Source organism: Cervus elaphus, chromosome 6 (assembly GCF_910594005.1).
Source record: "Cervus elaphus chromosome 6, mCerEla1.1, whole genome shotgun sequence".
Classification (NCBI taxonomy): domain Eukaryota; kingdom Metazoa; phylum Chordata; class Mammalia; order Artiodactyla; family Cervidae; genus Cervus; species Cervus elaphus.
Genome location: NC_057820.1, coordinates 3,211,870 through 3,235,597, shown reverse-complemented (window position 1 = coordinate 3,235,597; position 23,728 = coordinate 3,211,870). Strand labels below are relative to the sequence as shown.

Sequence of the window (23,728 nt, the reverse complement as noted above, 5' to 3'; positions counted from 1 at the left end):
TGGACAACGGAGGCCAGAGCAGTGGGCTCACCCAGCTTCCCACCTGGACGGAAGCTGTGCTGTTCACCGCCTTAGCTCATAGCATGCGAGGTCAGCGCAGCACTACCAGGGCTGGTGTGTGAGGTGCTGGGACCCAGAGCTGCCCTCTGTGAAGGCCGAAGAGCTCTGTGCGGGGAGGGAGGTGGAGGCCATGCCCACCTGCACACTGAGGGGAGACTCCGGGCTCCCACCTGGATTGGCACCGAACCTGTGGGTGCTCTGACCACTCCCCACACCATGCGGCCTGTGAAACCTGCAGCTGGGTGGCTGGATGTGTGAAGGGTGCAGGTGTGGACATCCGCCTGCCACAGGGCTGCTGCTCGGAGCCTGCAGTGGCCCTGTGAATAAGACCTGAGTGAGTCCCTCCCACCCAGCTGCCCCCTGGAGAACCAGGAGGAAAGTGGACACCTGGAAATGGGCGGGAGATAGGCGTCAGTGTCCTGCACGGCTTTGCCTGATCAGAGGCAGTAACTTGGGGGGCTGCCCCTTCTGCGTGTCTGGGACGGGCAGGCCCAGCCCCCCCCCCCCCCCCCCCCGCACACAGCTCCTGTTCAGGCACCAGTTTGTTAGTCATTCAACAAACGGTTGCAGACTGCCCAGACATAGCCCTTGAGGATCCTGAGTGTTAATCTAGGGGCACCTGGGTTCAGCCCAAAGGTGCTCGGGGCCCTCGGCGCTGGGGAAAGGACGGCTTGTCCACGTCAGGCGATGCAGGAGGGAGACTTGGAGGCAGACAGGAGTCAGGGTCGGCACCTGGAAGAGATGCTGACCAGGAAGAGGAGGCGCAAATGCAGAGGACCACAGTGGGGCTCAAGGAGCCCAAGGGCCCCAACTGCTTAGGGAACAGGGTGGCTTGAACGTGACAGGTCCGGGGAAAGTGAAAGACCAGGTGCCAAGTGGCTGGTGGTTCCGCTACTGAGATTTGGAGGAAGGAGAGGTGGGTGGTGGGCCATAGGGCACTTTTCCAGTCCCACTGAGAGAAAGGCCTGGCTCTGCCCTCAGGGTAGAGTGGCACCTGGACCATCCGAGTCGGGCAGATGGCTCTGAAGTCCTCGACGTTCGTGCTCACACCTAAGGATGAGTGTAGACAGAGTGGAGTGGCTAGTGAGCGGGAGGAGGGTGTGGTCAGCTGGGCAGAGAGTGGCCGCTGAGGGGCTGGTGAGATGCAGATGCGGACAAAGCCATCAGACTTAGTATCTTGGAAGGTGCTGGCAGCCTAGATGAGGGCTGCTTTGGGGAGTGGGGAGTGGAGGAGGCCAGGCTCAGGAGGGAAAGCAGAGCTGGCTGGGGTGGGGGGCTCTTGAGGTTTCGCTGGGAAGGGAGAGGAGATGGGAAGCAGTTAAATGAATGAAGTGGGGACTGGGCCCCCCCCCCCCCCCGCCCCCAATCCGAGGCGGCATCACCCACGTGCAGTTCAGGCACAGCTGAGAGTGACTGTCAGGGGAGTCCTGCGGAAATTCCCCCCAGGCCCTCCTGCCCTGCTCGGCCGGCTGTGAGACCCTGTTTCCATGAGGGGATCTTGGCTGGGAGGACCCTTGCCCTCCGAGGAGGCCTCTCTAAATTGTGTGCTGAGGCTGGATTAATGTTTGCTTAGCCAAGTTCAAGATCCACCCCCTGGTGCCTGGGCTGGGAGGAGGTCCGAGTTTCTAGGGGGTGGCCGTACCCTGCTTTAGGAACGTCAGTGCTCTGGACCTTGTGAGGGCCTGTGGGATCTGGGTGTCCCTGGGGTCTCATTTATCACTGAGCGATCTCCCCAGGCTCCCGAGGAAACAGCAGCGGCGAAGCCATCACCATGCATCCCAGTCGGGGGCTTCCTACTCCCATCGCCTCCAGGCAAGCCCTTCCCGGCCCCCACCACCACCACTCAGGGGCCACATGGCCCAGGGGAGTGGGGCGAGCCTGTCCTCTGATGGGAGGGACCTCTGCGACCCGGCCACTGCCAGCCTTCTGGCCGCTCAGAACCTCGTCCCTCATTTTGCTAAAAATTATTTTATTTATTTATTTATGGCCATGCTGGGTCTTCATTGCTATGGGCTTTTCTTTGCATCGTGGTGCAAGGGCTCCTTATTGTAGAGGCTTCTCCTGTTGTGGAGCACGGGCTCTAGAGCGCAGGCTCAGTACTCGTGACTTCCGGGCTCTAGAGCGCAGGCTCAGTACTCGTGACTTCCGGGCTCTAGAGCGCAGGCTCAGTACTCGTGACTTCCGGGCTCTAGAGAGCGGGCTCAGTACTCGTGACTTCCGGGCTCTAGAGCGCGGGCTCAGTAGTCGCGGCTCCCGGGCTCTAGAGAGCGGGCTCAGTACTCGTGACTTCCGGGCTCTAGAGAGTGGGCTCAGTACTCGTGACTTCCGGGCTCTAGAGCGCAGGCTCAGTACTCGTGACTTCCGGGCTCTAGAGCGCAGGCTCAGTACTCGTGACTTCCGGGCTCTAGAGAGCGGGCTCAGTACTCGTGACTTCCGGGCTCTAGAGCGCAGGCTCAGTACTCGTGACTTCCGGGCTCTAGAGAGCGGGCTCAGTACTCGTGACTTCCGGGCTCTAGAGAGCGGGCTCAGTACTCGTGACTTCCGGGCTCTAGAGCGCAGGCTCAGTACTCGTGACTTCCGGGCTCTAGAGAGCGGGCTCAGTACTCGTGACTTCCGGGCTCTAGAGCGCAGGCTCAGTACTCGTGACTTCCGGGCTCTAGAGCGCAGGCTCAGTAGTCGCGGCTCCCGGGCTCTAGAGCGCAGGCTCAGTAGTCGTGACTTCCGGGCTCTAGAGCGCAGGCTCAGTAGTCGTGACTCCCGGGCTCTAGAGCGCAGGCTCAGTACTCGTGGCACATGGGCTTAGTTGCTTTTCAGCAAGTGGGATCTTCCCAGACCAGGGATGGAACCCACGTCTCCTGCACTGGCAAGCAGATTCCTTACCACTGAGCCCACAGGGAAGCCCCTCATCCCTCATTTTTAAAAGGAAGGGGCTGCTTTGACGTGTTGGGCATCACGGAGCCCCTCTGCGGGTGTGATAAGAGGGTGTGCCAGTCTGGGCCTTGCTCCCATGTAGGCTGGTCCTTTCTGACCAACTCCCTCCGAGTGCCCACGCCACGTTACTTAAGCCGTTGACGAGGGAGCACCCCTCTTCTAAATGCGGAGGAGTCCCCGGCCCTGGCCAGCTCATGGGCCAAGGAGGGGGAGATAGGGCAGCAGGATCAGTGATCCCTGGGCAGAGGGCGATGCCTGCCCGGACGGAGCCTGAGCCAGTGGGGGTGGCGTCCTCAGTTCAGGGGAACTGCTGACTGCTTCCTGCAGGCCTTCGACCCGGCCCGGGGGGCATCAGTCATCTGGACAGCCTGTTTGGTCCCGATATCCTTGTTTTGTAAAGGGCAGTTCCTGAAATCACGGGGCCTGGAGGTCTGCTCAGCTTTGACGGGGGCTGGTCTCAGCCGCTTAGGCCAGAAACAACAAACACAGACGAGCCCCGCTGGGCACACACACGGGATCGCAGCCCTTCCAGCGGGCCCAGCGGCGGCCAGGTGCCAGGCTCCAGGCCAACTCCAGGCTTCTCACTCCATCGCGGGCTCTGACCTCAGGCTTCAGTGTGCAAGGCAAACTGCCAGAAAGGGCATCTCAGGAGAACTGCCTGGGAGACCGGGTGGGGCTCAGGAATGCGCGGGCCTCGGAAGGCGTGTCACAGATGCACCTTACAGGGAACCAGAGGCTGGGAAATATGATGGGAATGCTGGGGCCACTCCCTCCTGCGAGTGGGTTTCTCTTCCCAAGACTCGGTTTCCCCATTTGTAAGCCCAAGGAACTTACTTTGACCTGTCCTTATTGGGAGCATTCTTTTTTTTTTTTTTCTCCAGCTGCACCGTATGGTGTGTGGAAACTTAGTTCCCTGACCGGGGATCAAACCCAGGCCCCCTGCATTGGGAGTGTAGAGTCTCAACCACTGGATGCCAGGGGAAGTCCCAGGAGCTTTCTTAGGGGCTGGTTCTTGGTGATCTTTGAAGTTTAACAGCTCCATCCTAACCAGAGGGAGGAGAGAGGCAGGGCGTCGCGCCCTGGACTGCCCTGAGCCGGCGTGTGGCATAGAGGGTCTTCAGCCGCCTGATCATTACTCCCCTCTAGGCTGCCCTGCGGTGCCAGCTTCACCCGCTCCCTAACTCGCCCGCCCCTGCTCTCCTAACGGTGAACCTTACACATCCTGGTTCCGGGCAGGCGTCCGGGTCGAGGGGGTGGGGGAGGGGGGTGCCTTTGTGCTGACTCCTTCCTGCATCAGGGCTGCGGGGTGGTCCTGAGATGCTTTTCCAGGAATCCCCACCCCGCCCCTTCTCTAGAGCAGGGCCCACAGCCAGGGCCAAATCCTGCCCCCGATTTGCACATAAGGTTTTCTTGGTGCACGGCCAGGTGCTCTCATTTCCTATCACCCAAGTGTGCTCTGCGGCCGTAACAGTGGGGTGGGGGCAGAGCCCGCTTGATGGCCCGAAAAGCTAAACGTAGTTACTCTCTGGCTCTTTAGAGAGGGCGGCCGCCCCTTGCTCTGGGGTCACCTGTGTGCTTGCTCCTCCTGCCCAGGGTGCTGGAGTGAAGCAGCAGGGAGTAGGAACTGTCCTCCCACCCCACACCCGCCTGGGGGCCTCTGCATTCCTGGGATTCTCTGTTTACGTTTATGGCCTGTTGTAGATTAACCCTCAGCCCCCGCCCCCTACCCGGACATCTGCAGTCCCTGGAAGTGGCTGTTGGAGGCTTGACAAGCTGCATACCTGCAGCAGGCCGGGCGTACATACTCTTCTGACTGGCCCCATTCCGCAGGAGGACCTTTATACTCTCTCTTTGCCCAGCCCCTCTTCCTCCACATTCAGCTGAGGAGCCTCTGCCTCCAGGAAGCCTACCAGGGTTTCTCCCTCCTCTTCTCCCCCGTCTCTCTGTGGCTGCACAGATGGTAGGACACCATCCCAGTTGCCTTCCAAGTCTGTAACCCTGACTTGTGTGAGCCCCTCGTGTCTGGGGACCTGAAGGTGCACCTGGGGTGATGGAGCCAAGATGGCTGGTGGCAGGGGTAGCTCTGAATTCTGAAGAGCAGAGCAATCACCGGGTGGAGTAGGGGATCCACAGAGGAGCCGGACCACGTGCCAGGGAGGCCGTCCAGGGGACCCTAGCTGGGCCTGGGGGTTGGGCTGGGTCACCCCTTCAGGCCTGAGATGTGCTGACATAGTGCCACACAGTCCCAGGGAATTGAAAACGTTCTGAGATGGCGTGATGGAATTAGTAATTGCTTTTTGCCTTTGTAGGACCACAATTGTTGCTACTTGCCCCACGAGTTAAAAAGATAAGCAGAGGGTAGAAGCTGGGGCGGGGTTTCCCAGGTGGCCTGAGTGTAGAGAACCCACCTGTGAATGCAGGAGGCTGTCAGAGACTCTGGTTGGATCCCTGGGTCGGGAAGGTCCCCTGGAGAAGGGAATGGCAACCCACTCCAGTACTCTTGCCTGGAGAATCCCCATGGAGAGAGGAGCCTGGTGGGCTACAGTCCATGGGGTCACAAAGATCGGACACCATTGAGTGACTTGGCACGCAGCACGCACAGAGGCAGGGCAACCCTCAGCGCCCGGCCGCTAGCTCCGGATTACAGCCCAAGCAGGTGTCTGTGGTCCAGGGGTCAGGCGGGAGCCGTCCTGGAGGCTCATCAGGAACTCTGTCCACAATGGCAGAGGAGAGTCCAGGCAGGCTAAAGTGGGCGGGGGTCACTCAGACCCTCAGAGATGGTTAAGGAGATGCTGCAGCTGGGTCACCGGGGAGCAGGTGTAAGCATTCCAACAGGAAGTTCTTGGGAGCTCTTCCTCTGACTGTGTGTGAGTCTCATGCCTTAGGGAGTCGGGGGTCTGCCTCGGCCCCCCTAGAGGTCTTGGCCTTGTCCTGGGGGCTGTGTGGCTCAGGGCAGTTCCCGCATCTCTTAAGTCTGTTTGCCGCTCAGTCAGGTGGGATCATGGCAGTACACTGGGATGGCCACAATCCATAGATCTAGTGTCTTTCAAGTGACTGATAACTGCACAGTGAAGGTAAATCCCTGAGAGGGTTAGAGTTGCTGACCTAGGAGGGCACTCAGAGATCCCCAAGCCCAGCTCGCCCATCAGAAAGGGGGGAGCTGAGGCCCAGGGGATGACAGGCTCCCTCAGAGGGACCCAAAGGCAGGGCTGGGCAGGGGTTGAGACCAGCCTCTCACATGCAAGGCTGTGTGGGGCTGCCACCTCCAGGAGGGACCCCTTACCTGGTAAGACCCCCCCCCCAAAGGCTCATGTTCTTCCTCTGGAAGTCTTTTCTGGTGCAGTTGCAGACTTGGGGTGCGCTCCATGAAGTTGGGGTGCTGTATGCCGAGTTGGGGTATTCTAGCCGAATTGAGTTACATTCTGTGGAGTCGGGCTGCAGTGTGCAGAATTAGGGTGTACTGGGTAGGGTTGAGTGCTCTTGAAGAGTTGAGTTACATTCTGAGGAGTCGGGGTGCAGTGTGAAGAATTAGGGGTGCTGTTCAGGGTTGGGGTGCCCTATGCAGAGTGGAAGGACACTGGGCACAGTTGGGGAGGCTCGTGGAAAGCCCCCGGCCTTGAGCCAAGAGCACAGCTGCAGAGGCAAACAGGATGCGGGTCTCGGGCTGCCGCGGGTCACAATGGCCAGGAGAGGAAGCAAGTCCAGACCCTTTTATGGATATGGAGCCGTTGGGGGCCTCTTTCAACACAGTTCCCAGAAAAACAGAGCAGGAAGGAGCAAGCAGCTCGGAGAGAATAAACCTCTGCCGTTTTAAGTTGCCGGGTCTGGGGTACTTTGTCACGGCAGCCCCTGGACGCTCGCTTCACGACTATCACAGCTAGAAAGATTGCCGCTCCTGCTCGTGGAGAGGGGAGGAGAGGGGTTGGCAGGGCTCGGAGAGGCCATGCTCCCCGGGGGGCAGGCGAGCTGCTGGGGGAACAGTTGCCGCTCTGCTCTGGGGCCCCCTGGTCCCGCGGGGCCCACGGGGTGATATGAAACCCTCCCCTGCTACTCCACCTGCCGCCACGGGGGACAGTGAAAACAGCCCCCCTTGAGCCTCTGCCTCCCGCCTCGGGGTCACCGAGCGTGTCCGAGCGTGTCGGTGGTGTGTGGCCTGGGGCCCGGCTGGGCTGGGGGTGTGAGGGGCCCGAGCGCTGGGCCCGGGTCTGCTGGGGACCCCCCAGTGGCCAGCACTGCCCGTTGAGGGGCTGAGGCTCCACACTGGCCCTCAGTGGGGACCCTTCCAGTGTGAGGCAGCCACACGCCCGTGGCGTCTCCGGCTGTGCCCCTCACGCCTGGGCTCTGGCCCACTGGGGAAGGGAGGGGAGGTTGTGACTTTGGCGCGACCATGCATAACGCCAGGAGTTGATCGGATAAAGGCGGACGGTGCGGGAGGGGGGCAACCAGAAATAGCCCGCTTTGGGCTCAGAGCAGATCTCAGCCTGAATGAGAGTGCCCCCAGGGAGCAAGTGTCTGGAGACAGGCGTGGTTGCCACCCTGGGGTCAACTTCTAGTGACTGAGGCCAGGGACGCTGCCCAGACCCCAGGGTGCACATGGCAGCTTCTCCCCAGGACAGAGAGCAAGCGCCCCAAACACCAGCAGTGCCGGCGTTAGACACCGTGCTCAAGGATCTCAGGGTCTGTCAGACCTGGATCCCAGCTCACCCTCCAGTTGTCACCAGCCTTGGGCCTCATCCTCTCCTCAGCCTCAGTTTCCCTGTCTGTGAAATGGACACATTAGCACATAGACATTGTTCCTGGTCAGGAAGCCAGGCTGTGCCTCTCCCAAGCTTGGGGCAGAGAAGGTGGCCTCCTGGGTTTGGGCTGGGGCCAGCAACCGGAGCCCACCCCCTGCCTCTTCGAGGGCCTGAGAGCCGATGGGTGGGTAGGTCCGGGGCTGACCCCGGTTCAGTTCTTGGTGCTTGTCTGACAGCCAGGAAACCCAGCCCTGCGCCCTGAGCTCAAACCCCTGCTGTCAAACCCAGGTTAGGCCTGGAGCCGGTGGGAAGACAAGGAAAGGAGAGCTTGTAGGCAGACCCCCAGCTGTCCCCAGTATGTGTTCCCATTGATTGTGTCACTGGGCGGGGCAGCAGTGGGAAGGAACCACGTGTCTGTCTGTGCACACATGTGTGGACACATGGGCGCATGTGTGTCTGTGCATGCACGTGTGTACACATGTGATTGCACACATGTGCATGTATGCACATGCACACGTGTGCACGAATGTCTCTGTGCAAGTATGTGCACATGTGTGTAAACACGTGCATGTGCGCACGCACGGGTGTGCATTTTTAGGTGTGTGCGTGTGTGCACATGTGTGTACACATGTGTACACGTAAACGTGTGCATGTAAATGTGTGCACGTGTGTGTGCAGTAAGTGGAAGAGGAAGAGAGAGCAGGGCTGAGGTTGGCAGGGCAACTGTCCGACTTCCCCAATCCTGGCAGCTGAGGCGGGAGCCTGGGCGGCCCCTGGCCACCACCTCCGAGCCTGGACACCAGGCAGCAGGCAGGCGGGTCAGGGCCTGGAGCCGGCCCAGGCTGGAGCTAATGATCAACCAGCCCTCAGAGGCGGCGCAGCAGCTCAGGCCTGCCTCTCGCCGGGCCCAGGCGCAGGGAGGAAGTGGGGCAGGAAGCAGGGGGCGGTGGCGGCCGCTGTGCAGTCCGCTGGGCTGTGGGCGGCGGAGACGGCCTGCGGGGCCCGCCAGCGAGGAGCAGGGAGCGGCCACCCAGTGCCCACTGTCCCACGGAGCGGGGCGCAGGTACAGGGCTCTGGGCGGGCGGGTGATGGAGGCCGAGCGGGCACCGTCCACAGAGCCGGGTCTTGCCACAGGTGGGTCTGAGCTGTCTCCTGCTTTTCACTTTCTCAGAGAGTTTTCTGAGGTTTCAGGATCGGGAGGGAACAGAACTGGTGTCTGGAGAGGCCGGAAGGCCATGGGCGCTGGCTAGTGGAGCTCCGGGAGGGCCCCGTGGCTGCTGACAGCTATTGTCCCAGTGCTGACGTCGGGTTTTGCTAAAGCACCGCCGCTCTGAGATCTCACCTGACCCCACTTCCCTCGGCCACCCAGACACCCGTCCCGAGGGTCTGGCCAGGATGCAGGAGCTGTGTCGCCAGCAAGCAGGGTTCCAGGCCCAGGGGCCCTCAAGTGGGCCCCCACCCTGGGTTGGCGCCACCTCTGGCAGACACCACAAATGCCAGAGCAGGGAGGCAATGCAGCTGTGACCCAGCCCCTCTGAGGTCACCGCCCTGGGCCTCCTCCCCATCAACCCAAGGGACGGGTGACTTGCTCGGGAACCCCGGCCGGACAGCTCTAGGGAGACCCTGACCCAGGCCCTTTAGTGCCAGGGGCTTCCCTGGTGGCTCAGACGGTAAAGAATCTGCCTGCAATGCGGGAGACCTGGGTTCGATCCCTGGGTCGGGAAGAGACCCTGGAGCAGGGCATGGCAACCCCACTCTGGTATTCTTGCCTGGAGAAGCCCCGTGGACAGAGGAGCCTGGTGGGCTACAGTCTGTGGGGTCGCAGAGTCGGGCACGACTGAGCGACTGAGCACCCACCCTGGGCGTGTGGTCCCGGCACATCACCCAGACCCTCTCCCCGCCTGCAGTGACCCCTCTGGGAGCCCCAAGCCCCGTCTGTGGGGGTTTCACACAGATGACAGACGGGAGAGACACTGGGAGGAGTCAGACCTGCTGGTCAGTTGGGTGTGGCCTCCCCCAGCGGGGGTGGGGGGCTGTGGCTGAGCCCGTGGACGGAGGCAGTGTGGGGGCCAGAGGCGCGGTGTGCCCAGGTTCAGGGTGGGTGTGGAGGGCTGGACTCAGACCTGCCTGGGTTCCAATCCCACCAGCGTGCCCCCCACCCCTGCATCCCAGGCCCGTCTGAGTCAGCACAGCTGCTCACGGAGCCTCGATGGCCCCTCTGTGAAATGGGCCCATCACGCTCCCCCAGGCGTCACGAGGACAGAGTGAGGGCCCTCAGCGCTGCAGGGTGATGGCTCCTGACAGTGATGGCACTTCCTGTGTTGGGGCCCCAGCCAATGTTTGTGCCCAAGCTCACTTACTCCTCCTCCCGAAACGCCCGCTTCCCAGCAGAGAAGGCAAGCACAGGGACCCGGGCCGACAGCTGGCCTGGAGCTGCTGTAACGAAGGGCCACAAACGCGGGCTTCTAACACTAGAAGGTCATTCTCCCCTGGTTCTGGAGGCCGGAAATCTGTAGCCCCGGGGGGGCAGGGGGCCCTGGGGGAGGGTCCTTCAGCTCCTGGCGGCTGCAGGCATCTCTGGGCTCGTGGGCACGTCCCCCTGCTCTCTGCCTCCATCCTCACCCGGGGTGCCCGCGGTGTCTGTGTTCCTCCTCTTCTTACGAAGAGCCCTACAGGGAGGGCCCCTTCAGTCTTATTATTATTATTTTTAGTATTTACGTACTTGGCTGCCCCAGATCCCAGCTGTGGCATGCTAGCATCTTCAGTTGCGGCCTTTGGACTCACTTGCGGCATGTGGGATCCGGTTCCCTGAGCAGCGAGAGATGCAGCCCATGCCCCCTGCACTGGGAGTGTGAGGTCTTAGCCCCGGGCCGCCAGGGACGTCCCCAGCGCAACCGCACATTAACTCCATCCTGTGTCCGAATAAGGCCACCCAATCTGAGGTCACTGGTGGGCGTGAGTGCAGGGGTGCGCCGGTCACCTTCTGTACTGAGGTCACCAGACATCCCTGGAGAGATGCTTCCTGGGGAGGTGGATGAGGTCTGCGTGGTCCTTGAGGCTTTTGTTCAGGACAGGTTCAGATGCAGTCAGGGATAGGCAGCCTCTCCGGCTGAGCAACTCTGTTTTAGGGCCCTCCCCGGGGAGAGAGAGCCCACTTCCTCCTGCGGGGCAGAACTAGGAACCCCAGGCTTACGAATGTCAGCAGCAGCCCCGACTGGTGGGAAGGCCCCTCGCTGAGCAGGTGGGAAGTCCCCTGAGCCCCAGAGCCTTCCCTTTTCTCGGGAAACTGTCCCTGAGCCGCTGGGGGCAGGCCCATGGGCCTGGGATGCAGGCGCTGGTGGGCTGGTCCTGACTTCTCGGGGGGCAGGTGGGCAGGGGCTGGGGAAGAGAGATGCCCTGGATGTGGGCTGTGCAAGTCAGATGCCTGGCAGCAGAGAGGGGAGGGCGAGACCCCCGGGTGGAGGCTAGAGAGACCCCACAAACAGGATCCGAGCAGGACGACGGATCCGCATGCCCTCCCGGGATGCTGCAGGACAGCAGAGCAGGCGGCTCGCTGCGTCCAGAGTCAGGAGGGGAGGGCGACAGGGGCCAGCTAGGCTGGGGGTGGGGGCGGGCGTCAGATGGACGGCGCTGCCTCCTGAAAGAGGCTGGGAGGACTTCCTGTGTGACGAGGGAGGGGGACGGCCCCCAGGAGCAGGAAATGGGGAGCACAAGGCAGAGGGGCTTGAAACGACGCTGGACGTTGACCAAAGGCGGCTGGAGAACTCTGCAACAAGGCTGCGTCCCAGAAGCCGAGGGTCCACGCTGCTGCGCCCCCTGATCAGGGGGCTCCCTCCAGCCTGCTCCCTCCTCCCTGGGAGTGCCTACAAGGGTGCCAGGGTCCCCTGGGTGCCCCTTGGGGCCAGGGGCTTCCATCCCCCTGCCCGCCCCTGGTCCCTGGCCCTTAGAGGTGGTTGGGGGCTGGGGACCAGGTCACAGCCAGATGGCCCCCTACGCCCTGCTTTTCTCTACAGCTCGGAGGCAGGCAAAGGGGCGCCAGGGTAATGCCTGCCAGAAACACGGCCTTTCCTACTTCTGTGTTAAATCCATGAGAGCAGTGAAGCTGGTTCTGGAGAAAAGGAATCAGAGCAACTTGGGATGAGCTAAAGCAGGCCTCCCCAGCCAGGGAGCTCTCTTGTCTTGCGTGGGGGAAATAGAGGGCCTGGGGCAGCGGGCCTGGTGAAGCCCCTGCAAGTCGAGGCACCCCCCCCGATGCCTTAAGGTCCCCCGGGATGTGAGCCGGTTTCCCTGAGTCGCCGGCGGAGAGGTGCCCACAGGGGTCATACCCAGGGGCTTTGGGGACCACTGATGAAAGGATGTCGGGGCTGGTCTGGGAGCACCGGGTGTAGGGTACTGGTCTTGCAGGAGCCCCCGCCTCAAATCCCCGAGGGCCAGGGAGCAGGGTGGTCAGGGCAGCACTGAGCTCATGCCCCCGTATGTCGAGTCCATGAGGACGGGGGGATGGAGGGTCTTCCTCCTCTGGGATCAAGGGTTCAGAGCCCCAGTTGCTGCCCGGCGACTGCCTGGCCGTATGGCCTTCCTGAGGCACCCACGACTCTCCTGCTCAATGCTGGCCTGTTGGCGTAGCCCGCGGGCTGGCCTGCCTCCGTGGACGGCCAACACTCCATGCCCTCCCATTCTCTGCACGGCTTCCCGTCACGCACGTGTCCTGCCTCCCCCCGGGGCCTTCTTGGTGGTCAGACTCCCTTCCTCCACTTCTGGGGTCAGCAGACTCTCTCCCCCTTCCCAGAACGTGCCCCATGGAACCAAAACCGCTGCATTCGTGTCCAAACCCCTGCATCCCAGCAGGCCTGGGTCACCCTCCTCTGTGCCCCCTACCCCAGCCCGGCACAGAGCTGGCCACAGGGCAGGGGTCGGCGGGATCTGTTGAAAAACAACCAAAGGCTTTAGAGTGTGGGGTTCGACCTCCCCCGCCCACCCCGCAGGCGGAGCTGACGGTGAAAGCACCTGGGCCCAGCCCACTGCTGGGGGTGAGTTCAGGGTCAAGGTCGGCTCTCGGGGGAACAGCAGCAGCGCTCAAGGAGGCGCGGGCCTGCAGGCACCGCCTGCCCCCAGCCCGCGCCCCCATCTGGGTGGGACGGTCCTCGGCCCACGCCGAATGTCTCCAAGGGGGTCTCTGATGGCTCCGGGGGGAGCATCCCGTGAGAACCCTCACCTGGTGGCCGGAGCTGTGGGTTTGGTGTGAGCCTCTGTTTGTTTGCCTTTTAAAGACAAGGATGTGGGCACTGACAGGATATGTGTGGGGGTAAGTGAGAGAGTGTTAATGTGAGAGTGTTTGTGTGTGCGCGTGTATGTGCACATGTGAGTATGTGTATGCGTGTGTGCATGTGTGTGTGTGTGCACGTGTGTGTGTGTGTGTCCGTGCGTGTGTATGTAGGGGGCTGAGTTGCCCACCCCTCCGAGCCCACCCCGATCCCCCATCTGTAGAAGGGGGCAATGTACTCTCCCCACTGGGAACCTGGCCGAGACGCCTGGGGTATGCAGGTGGTGACAAATTCTTGCGTCCCCTCTGGGAGCCTGCAGACAATCTCGGCTGTTCCAGAACTGTCTGAGGCCCGCAATTCTGAGAACAGTCCATGCTGGGTCTAATGGAGGTCCGCCCCCCCCCCCATCTTGTTGACCATCCGAGGCGGTAAATGAACCCAAGGCTCCTCGCAAGTCCCACCTCCAGCCTCTCCTCCTCTGTCCTTTCTGCCCAAACTCAGGAATGGACCTTTCAAGGAATAGAGCGCCGTCCTCTCGGGGCTTAACGTGCTCTGCTGGCCCCTCTGCATCCATGGAGCGTTCAGTGCCCTGGGCACCGCCCCCCGCCCCCGGTCTGGAACAGCCCACGCCCCGTGTCCTGTGCCCCAGTCCCCCCGCTCCACGTGGTGACTCGGCGATGCTGCAGTCTGCCTCCTCGTCTCCCGCCCGTTCTCTGCTGCAGGGTCCCGGGTGAAGCTGGGAGGCCGGCCAGTGGCTCCTGGGGCCGTTCAGCCCTGGTGGGCTTGTCTGGGCTCTGAGTCCCACGCGGCTGGCCTGGCGTTCTCTGGGTCTCCGGGGGCGGGGCTCGCCCGCAGCACCTACCCCGAGGGGGTGGGTCTGGATTGTGCAGGCCTGCTCCTCAGCGTGCAGTTTTGTCCCCAGGAAGCAGCTCAGAAGTGTCTCTCTCTGCATCCTGCTCTGTGCCCAGGGACCTCCTGCCACCCTGCTCTGGGCTCAGGGCGGAGCTCCGCCCGCCCGTCATCAGGGAGCAGCAAGGCTCCACGAGAAGACGGGCTCCCTGGCCGGGGCTCCCGGCCTTGCCCTCGTCCACCCTCCGCGTGGCTGGGCAGGGCGATTCCTCCTCCCCTCCATCCCCGAGGTGCAAGCTGAGGGGGGCGTGGTTGAGCCACATCCCTGGCGCTGCCTCGGGGCGGGGGGAGCCTGCCTCGGCACCCCTCAGCTCCCGGCCCCGGCGGCAGGCCCACCCTCCCCAGGCCCGGAAGCGGCTCCATGTCCTTCTCCGTCCTCAGATCTGTGGCAGAGGCCCTGACCTGTGCAGACCCTCACTTATCTAATTTTTTTCCTCAAATTTTATTTTGATGTATATTTATTTAAATATTTAGTTCACCGCTCTGAGTCTTAGCTGCAGCGTGCAGGATCTTTTAGTTACAGCGTGGAAACCTTTGGTTGCGGCATGGGGCATCTCGTTTCCTGACCAGGGATTGAACCGAGCCTCCTGCATTGGGAGAGTGGAGTCTTAGCCACGGGACCACCAGGGAAGTCCCCCTCTCTTGATGACCCACTGTCTGGGGAGGGCCCCAGGGCACCCCGGGCTCAGAGAGCAGTCGCTACTTCCTCCCTGGCCATTTCCTCCTTCCCTGCCTTCTGCCACCCGCTGACCCCTGTCCTGGGGACAGCCTGGGACCCGGCCCACTTCCTGCGTTCCTTCCGGGGGCTTTGCCGGGCACAGGCCTGTTCTAGTGGGAGACCCGGGGGGCCACTGAGACTCCCCCCCAGCCTCAGGGTTAGTTATAAGGAGCAGCAGGAACCTCTGGGGATCTGAGGCTGGAGTCACAGCCCCACTGAGCCCCATGGGAAGCGTGCCTTCTCCGGGCGGTTCTGTCCATCCCAGCCCTCGCCGGTGGGAGGTGTGGTGGGCTTGACCCTAGACCGCTGGGTCCTGGGGTGTCCCGAGAGGACAGCTGTTCTGTCCCCTGTTTCCACGTGGCCATTGCCACGTCCCTTTCGAGGCACTCGTGGGAAGGTTCTGAGCAGTCTCTACCCACCAGGTTCTGAGCTGTTTCCTCGGGTCTGTTATGAGCAAGAACGGCACCCCGCCCCCTGCCCACAGGGCCCTCCAGCTGGAAGCAGACGTAGGCTCGCGCCCCCGATGGAGTCTGCTCCGGGTGACTGTGCTGTTCGGGGAGGAGGCCCTGCCCGGGGAGGTGCTCGGGAGCCCGCCAGGCAAGGCGGAGGCACACTTGCCTCTCTTGCCCTAACTCGGGGGCACATCCGCGCTGATCCCGGCCGCTCAGAGAGGCCAGGACTGCTGCTGATCCCCGCCCTCTGCTCTCTCCACAGAGGCCAGCCTGGCATGCCGAGCCCTTGGCACTGAGGCCGCTGCCAGCCATGGAGGGCCCAGCGGAGCCGGCCCCTAGGGAGAAGGGGCCCTCGGGGGGCAGTGGTGACCGCAGGGTCCGGGAAGCGGCCAAGAGCACATCCGTCGTCTGGGAGCAACCACGGCCCGAGGAGGCCAGGGCCACCGTCCGAGGGGGTAAGTGCACCGTGTGGGTCCACCCCCGCCCACCCTGGGACGGAGCCGGGCGTCCGCGCCGTCACTGCCTGTGTTGATGGAGAGTGTCCAGCCCAGGGAGTGCCTAAGAGGGATGCGGGCCCACCTCGCACTTCTCCAGGGTCACATCGGTGATAAACTGGCCCGACAGTGGGGGCAAGGGTTGGAGATTCCAGGGACAAGGCCCCGGATGAGGTCACAGCTCTCGTACGACTTTGTTTTCCCACCATCCTGCTCTGTCCTTGGCTTTGAACCCCCGGGGTTACTCAGGGTGGGGTGTCCCTCCTTCCCCCCAGTAAGCAGACCCAGGCCCAGGGTGGGGAGGTGGCAAGGAGCAGCGCCTGGGCCAGGCCTTGGGCAGGATTACTTCCTGGAAGGAGAGGACGGGGGCTTAGATGAGGGCAGAAGCGCCTCTGACTCCCACCAGACCGGCCAAGGTGTGCACAGGAGGGGCTTGGACTCAGGCTGGGCTGCCAGCAGGGGGACCGGTTTCCATCCTGATTGCCGCTGGACCACTGCTGGACGTGGGCCTCGGTTTTCCCACTTGGAAACCTGCGGGGTGGCCTAGGGTGTCTCCAGGACCTCTGTCTCTAGAACTGGAGGAGAGCAGGGAAGGACAGGGAGGAAGGCCTCGAGCCAGGGACAGCCTGTCCCCTTGTCCTTCTCCCATCTTCCCATAGTCAGACCCTCACCTCCATCCCAGTCACCTGCTTAAGTCAGCCACGGAGGCTCTAGGGCTTGGCAGGTAGCAGGTGCCCGATAAGTATTTGACAAATGATCGATGCTTTGGGAGAATGGCAACAAAACCTCATACTTGGCAGCAGGCCCAGAGCCTAGGACTGTGCGTGCTTGGTGACTGGAGGTGTTTTCACTCCTGTTCTCTTGGTCCTTTGGGGTGTCAGTGGGGATAGGAAGGGTGTGGGTGGCCATCGAGGGGGCTGATTCCTGTGGTCAGACACCTGCCTGGCCCAGAAGAGGGGCTCCGAGGAGTGGTAGGGGCCTGGCCCGGGGATCTCACGGGATCGCGGCCCCATCCAGAGCTCGATGCCATGAGACAGAGGGGCTGGGTCCTGCCAGAAACACGTGGGCCAGACCAGCCTCCCGCAAGGCAGCCCAGCCCCCGAGGGGCCGTGAGTCCCAGAGCACGGGATTCCTTCCGTCCGGCGCTGTGACCGAGCCAGGGGCTTTCTGACCACGAGCCTGGTGTTTCCTGCCCCTCCAGCCCCACAACACGGCTGGCATCCGCCGGCACCAGGACGGTCTAGGAGTCCCCGCAGTGGGGTCGGGGAGCCCCTCTGGTCTTCCCAGGCTCCCCAGCCCCAAGCAGCCAAGGGGCCTGTGGGCTCCCATCACATCTCCCCAGACCCCTTACCCTTTCAGCTTCTTTTGCAAATGGGCAGCAAATTTACAAGAAACAATACAAAGAATTCCCACTTGGCCCACCTAGGGGGGTTTCCCTGGTGACCCAGTGATTTAGAACCCACCTGCCAATATAGGAGATGCGGGTTCGATCCCTAGGTCGGGAAGATCCCCCTGGAGGAGGAAATGGCAACCCACTCCAGTATTCTTGCCTGGGAAATCCCATGGACAGAGGAGCCCAGCGGGTTACAGGCCATGTGGTCACAAAGAGTCCAACATGACTGAGTATCTGAGCGTGTGCACACACCCCACCTAGACCCCTCAAATGTTAACACTTTGCCTTCTCTCTGCGCTTCAGGCAGGGGTTATGTTTTCCCGGGATGGTCTAGGAGTCCACTGCAGACATGACGCCCCTCCTCCCCCATTGTTTGGTGTCTTTTCTAAAACCAGGACCTGCTCATGTGGCCTCACAGTGAGATGATTCCAAACTCACTTTCCTGGGTGAGACAACCTGCAGACAGACCTCACTGCAATCCCACCATCTGTCCCCGTAACCTCCTTTCCACCAAACAAAACCCTGGTCAGGCTTTGCATTCTGTGGCCGTGTGTCCCTGGAGCTTCTTAACCTGAAGGTTGGTATTTTGACGATTCCAGGCGGTCAGCCTGCAGAAGGTGCCGCAGTGTGGAGGCGGGTGTTTCTTCAGGACGGCAGGCTGGTGCTTCGGGCAGAAACCCCCAGCACCTTCGGTCCCTCCCAATGTCCGTGGGTCTGGCCCCTGGTGGCGTTCACATCTCAAGTTGCTCACTTGATTAAGGGGATGTTTGACCGTGTAAACGTCACTGTCAAAGTCTTCCTTCTTCCCTCTGTCGTAAGTAAGGAGCCTGCGGGAACTTTGTGACTATTCCATCCCTCTTCGAACTCACCCATGTTAGTCGCTCAGTCATGTCCGACTCTTTGCGACCCCATGGACTGTAGCCAGCCAGGCTCCACTGTCCATGGAATTCTGCAGGCAAGAATACTGGAGTGGGTTGCCATTCCCTTCTCCAGGGGATCTTACTGATCCAGGGATCAAACGCTGGTCTCCTGCATCACAGGCCTCGTCTGAGCCACCAGAAAAGCCATGAAGATGGTTGCTAAATGGTGACTTTCTAATGCTGCATTCTTTCTACATTCTTTCTAATTGACCTTCACTGAAGCGAGGAACTGTCCCCTCTCCCCAGTTACTCACTCACTTATTTTAGTGTGGGCAGGCTCAGAGGTCTTTATTTCATTCTCTGGACGCTATTGGTTGCTGTCATTAGTTATTTTGTTGTTCAAATGGCCCCTGATTTGGTCTTGTGACACCTCTCCAACATCCGGTGGGCACCACCTGCTTTCTGGGGCCCCAGGACGCTCACGTCCCATCTCTGCTCTCCCTGCCCCAGCCCTGGAATCGGCCATGCCTCAAGGAGCCCCCGCCTCAGTGGGAGGATGGAGTCTGAAGCCAAGATGGGGTGCCAGGCGCTTATTTGTACTCAACAGGCTTTTCTGAGCCCCTGTTCTGGGGACCCAGAGCAAGCAAGGACTGGAAATGGGCTCTGACCACACAGGCCTGGGGCTGGTGGACTGCAGGTGGGGAGAAAGCAGAGATGATCCGGTCATGTTGCCCAGTCCAGGGTCAATGGGCAGCACCCCCAGCACTGAGTGGGACGTCCCTTGGGTGATGAGGAGGCTGCACTGAGGTTCAGCAACCCCTGTTGGACCCACAGGTGTTTCTGGATCAGATCACCCTCCATCCGAAGGTCCCAGTCGCTCATCCCATTTTACAGATGAGGGAAATGCGCAGGGCAGGGGTGGGGGCTCTAGCCAAGATGCAAGCTGGGGGCTGGCCTCGAGGCTGGGGGCTGGAGCAGGGACCACCAGCAGAGGACTGACCTCCCAAGGCCAAGAGGGCCCGTGGCCCCCCGGCTTTTGGCTGGTGTAGCTGGACGAGGGTGCAACCCCGTCTGCCCAGACCTTGCACTCCCCCTGAGTGTCACCTCCCCTCTGTGGTCAGCAGAATGGAGGCCCCCAAAGAAGTCCTATTGGAGAAGGGCATGGCTCCCCACTCCAGTATTCTTGCCTGGAAAATTCCATGGACAGAGGAGCCTGGTGGGCTACAATCCACGGGGTCTCGAAGAGTCAGACACGACTGAGAGACTAAACAACACAACAAAGAAGACCTACGACCAACCTGGACAGTGTATTAAAAAGCAGAGACGTCACTTTGCTGACCAAAGTCCGCATAGTTGAAGCTGTTTTTCCAGTAGTCGTGTATGGATGTGAGAGTTGGACCATAAAGAAGGCTGAAGTGAAGTGAAAGTCGCTCAGTCATGTCCGACTCTTTGCAACCCCATGGACTATGCAGTCCGTGGAATTCTCCAGGTCAGAATACTGGAGTGGTAGCCTTTCCCTTCTCCAGGGGATCTTCCCAACCCAGGGATCGAACCCAGGTCTCATGCATTTAGGTGGATTCTTTACCAGCTGAACCACAAGGGAAGCCACAAGGGAAAGAAAGCTGAGCGCCGAAGAATCGATGCTTTTGAACTGTGTGCTGGAGAAGACTCTTGACAGTCCCTTGGACAGCAAGGAGACCAGTCAATCCTAAAGGAAATCAACCCTGAATATTCATTGGAAGGACTGATGCTGAAGCTGAAGCTCTAATACTTTGGCCACCTGATGCAAAGAGCCAACTCATTGGAAAAGACCCTGATGCTGGGCAAGATTTAAGGCAGGAGAAGAGCTCAACAGAGGATGAGATGGTTGCACGGCATCATCAACGCTATGGACATGAGTTTGAGCAAACTCTGGGAGATGGTGATGGACAGGGAAGCCTGGCGTGCTGCAGTCCATGGGGTCTCAAAGAATCTAACACGACTGAGCGCCTGAGCAACAAGCAACAACAGAGACTCCACGTCTTCATCCTTACAACCTGCACACACGTTACCTCCTGTGGCAAAAGAGAGTTTGCAGAGGGGCTTGACACTCTGCAGATGGGGAGATTACCCTGGGATGGGAACCAAAGAGAGGCTGAGGTGCTGGTGCTGCTGGTTTTGGAGACAGAGGAGGGGCCAAACGCCAAGGAATGTGGTGCCTCTAGAAGCCAGAGCAGCGAGGAAACAGATTCTCACCCCGGGGCCTCCAAAAGGAGCCACTGCTGCCCACACCTTGTTTGGCTCCAGTGAGACCCTTTTCTGACCCCAGATAACACTGTGCAGTTTCCAGAAGCTGCTTGGGTGGAGTAATTAGTTACTGCAGAAAAGGAAGCCCAAGACCTCCTCCAGACCCTGCTGGCCTCTGTGACTGTGGAGGAAGGGTGTGAACAGTGGCTTGGAGGGGCGTGGACATTCCCGTCTTCCAGAAATACCTGGGGTTGGTGCCTGCGTAGTAGCTGAGGCTGTCTGTTCTCACCCTAATCACAGGACCCTGCTCTGCTACTGACACTGCTCCGGCTGCCGGCGTCTCTCAGCGGGCTGCTGGGCCCTCCCCTGGCCAGATGGGGTCCTGCCCCACAGGTAGGCATCCCCACGCTGCTAGTTAAGTCTGTGCCGGGTTCATGAATGTGGGATCCCTGGGTGTCCCCCCTTCCCTCCAGCCTGGACTGTTCTGTGGACTCCCGGCTAACGGAGTCTAACGGAGGCTTCTCTAATGTGGCTGCTGGACGCCTGCCTTAAGATCATAATGGGGGTGGGGGCTGTTCAGTTGCTCAGTCGCGTTGGGCTCTTTGTGATCCCGTGGACTGCAGCACAGCACGCCAGGCTTCCCTGTCCATCACGGCCTCCTGGGTGCGGGCGGGGCTTGTTAAAGGCAGATGCTCAGGTCCTGGGCCACTTCTGACGCTGGGAGGTTGGGGTAGGGCCCGGGACTCTGCATTTTCCCTTGGGGACAGAAGGCTGGGGTGCACCTGCACTTGCAAAGGCCTTCTCTGGACTGTTTGCTTCTGCCCGAAGAGGAGGGCTTCCCTGGGGGCTCAGACAGTAAAGAATTTGCCCGCAATGTGGGAGACCTGGGTTCGATCCTGGATTGGGAAGATCCCCTGGAGAAGGAAATGGCAACCCACTCCAATATTCTTGCCTGGAGAATACCATGAACAGAGGAGCCCGGTGGGCTACCGTCCATGGGGTCTCAAAGAGTCCGACATGACTAAGCAGCTAACACACATACATGTGAAAGAGGAGGTGGTGTCACCCCGGAGGCCAGAAGTGAGACCCAAAGAGGGGCACCCTGGGGGCTTGGTGGGTGGGGAGGGCCGGGGAGGGCCCCCCCCCCCCGGCCACCCGCCAACCCCTGGGAGAGGCATCCCAGCTTTCAGGACAGGATGGCGGGACTTCCGCAGACGCTGATGCTGGGAGGTGGTCCCGGGTGGAGGAGGGGTAGTAAGGAGTCTTTTATCCTGAGACCCCGCCCTGGAGCGCCAGTTGTGGGGGTGGGGGCCACAGGGACCCCAGTGTCGTTGGCAGTTCACCTCTGCCTCGACAGTCGTCTGTCCTCCAGCCTTTCGGGTGGTCAGTGCTGCCTGTGGTCACTCAGGATGACCAGGGCTATTGAGCCACGAGGCAGGTTATCATGGGAGTGAAAGTGCAACCCTACCCTCTTCCCGGAGTAGGAGGGCCACCGCTTAGACTTGGTTGAGAAATGCTGGCTGGCTTCCTGCTGGGGGAGGGGGCCCGATTCCAGATCCCAGAGTCTCCTGCAGGGAGGTGGTGGGAGGGGGGCGTGGTGGAAGGGGCACTGAAAATTTCCAAGGCAGGTGCAAGGCTTACCCAGAGGGCTCTCTCCCTCCACCGTCTCTCTTCCCTTCTCTTCCCTCCCCTTATTTCCCCAGCTTTGGAGCCTGGGGGGGACCGGGTAGGGGTGGGCAGGGGCCGTTTGAGCTGAGATAGGATTCTAGAGTGGCCAGTCGGGCAGGAATTGGTCTGAGAGAGTGCTTCAGGGGACAGTATGAAGAATGCAAAGGCCCTGGGGTGGGGTGGGTGGGGTGGGGTTGGGGGGGGCACACCTGGATGTCTCAGAGCAGCAGAGAGAAGACCGCAAGCAGGCAGTAGGCAGAGAAGGGCGGGCGGCTCCAGGCTGTGTCTGAGAAGGTGGAAAGGATTTGCATTTTATTCTTCCTGAGATGGAAAACCACTACCTCTGTGCTGTCTAATACAGTAGCTGGGTGTGGCCATTTATGCTTAAATTTAACATCAGTTCCATTCAGTTCAGTCGCTCAGTCGTGTCCGACTCTTTGCGACCCCATGGACAGCAGCATGCCAGGCTTCCCTGTCCATCATCAACTCCTGGAGTTAATTAACTCATGTCCATTGAGTCGGTGATGCCATCCAACCATCCCATCCTCTGTCATCCCCTTCTCCTCCCGCCTTCAATCTTTCCCAGCATCAGGGTCTTTTCAAATGAGCCAGTTCTTTGCATCAGGTGGCCAAAATATTGGAGTTTCAGCTTCAGCATCAGTCCTTCCAATGAATATTTAGGACTGATTTCCTTTAGGAATGACTGGTTGGATCTCCTTGCAGTCCAAGGGCCTCTCAAGAGTCTTCTCCAACACCACAGTTCAAAAGCATCAATTCTTTGGCACTCAGCTTCCTTTATAGTCCAACTTTCACATCCAAGCATGACCATTGGAAAAACCATAACTTTGACTAGATGGACCTTTGTTGGCAAAGCAATGTCTCTGCTTTTTAATAATAAATAAAATAAAGACTCTGATTCCTTGATGACACTGTCCACATTTCAAGAGCTCATGGGCCCGTGTGGCTGGTGGCCGCCATGGGGCGCTATAGACAGCAGGCATGCCCATCGCTGCAGAAGTTTCTAGGGGCTGGCACTGCCCGGGGGGCTGACAGCCAGGGTGTGCCATAAGCCAGACGTGGTTGTGAGGGGATCCTCTGGTTTCTGCGGACCAGGGGACCATCTGGAGAGAGGGCCGGGGCCCAAACACTGCCCAGGCAGACCGAAGGGGCAGGGCCATGGTGGGTGTGCATGCTGGGTTCAGCCTGGCTTTGCTGGTGAGTCAGTGGGGCTGGCTGCTGGGCCCATGTGGAGGGTGATGGAGGCAGGTGTTGCTGGTCCGGGCAGGGCTGGGGCTGTGGTCTTTCTGGAGCTGGTGAAGAAAGGACGAGGTGGGGGGCAGAGGGTGCCTGTGGGGTGTTTCCTGGAAGTCAGGTGCCCCGGTGGAGCTTGGGCCAGGGAGAGATCAGGGCTGGAGGTCACGGTGACTTGGAGGCCATTTGCTGGAGGCCAGACAGATGCTGGCCTGCCCTGGGGCGATGACACAGTCCACTTCCTCCCGTCTATCTACGACGTGGGCAGCACGTGACTCATTTACAAGGACAGGAACTGGCCTCAGGGGAGACAGGCTGCCTGCGAAGCTTTCCCAGGCGGTACACGTGGGGTGTGAACCCGGCTCCCCAGGTTTGCGGGCCGGGGGGCTGGCGGGGGCGGGGGAGCACCCCACGCCACTCCTCCCATCTTGATCTGCCTGGCGCTTCCAGACCTGACCTTGCAGCTGCTGGCGGTGCGGCGGAAGAGCGGGCTGCCCGACCCCAACCTGCAACAGGCCCTGCGGGCCCGGCTCCGTCTGCTGGAGAATGAAAGCTGCGAGGTGGCCCGCGCCCTGGGGGTGAGTCTGGCTCCCGGGGGTCCTGGGTGAGTGAGGGGGCACGGGATCCACACTTGAGAATGGGGCGGAGGAGGATGACTCGAAGAAGGCAGTGGGCCTAGGAGGAGGTCTGGAGACTTCGGGCTGAGAGGCCCGTTCTTCACTCTCACGTGGTGGTCGGGACACAGGATGAAGAAAGGCCCTTAAAG

The 23,728-nt window shown here is 60.8% G+C and overlaps 1 protein-coding gene across 3 annotated transcripts in view; it reads left to right on the top strand.

Moving 5' to 3' along the window:
- Positions 1-23,728, top strand: part of SH3TC1 (SH3 domain and tetratricopeptide repeats 1) — a 57,891-nt gene that overhangs the window by 10,117 nt on the left and 24,046 nt on the right. The window contains exons 1-4 of one of the 3 annotated variants that reach the window (XM_043906086.1): positions 8,478-8,790; positions 15,333-15,525; positions 20,344-20,436; positions 23,413-23,540. In XM_043906086.1, coding sequence (XP_043762021.1) covers positions 15,381-15,525; positions 20,344-20,436; positions 23,413-23,540 — 366 coding nt within the window. In that variant the 5' untranslated portion in view covers positions 8,478-8,790; positions 15,333-15,380. Of the gene's footprint in view, positions 1-8,477; positions 8,862-15,332; positions 15,526-20,343; positions 20,437-23,412; positions 23,541-23,728 lie in introns of those variants that run through there. The other 2 variants (XM_043906089.1, XM_043906087.1) reach the window with 2 other exon arrangements.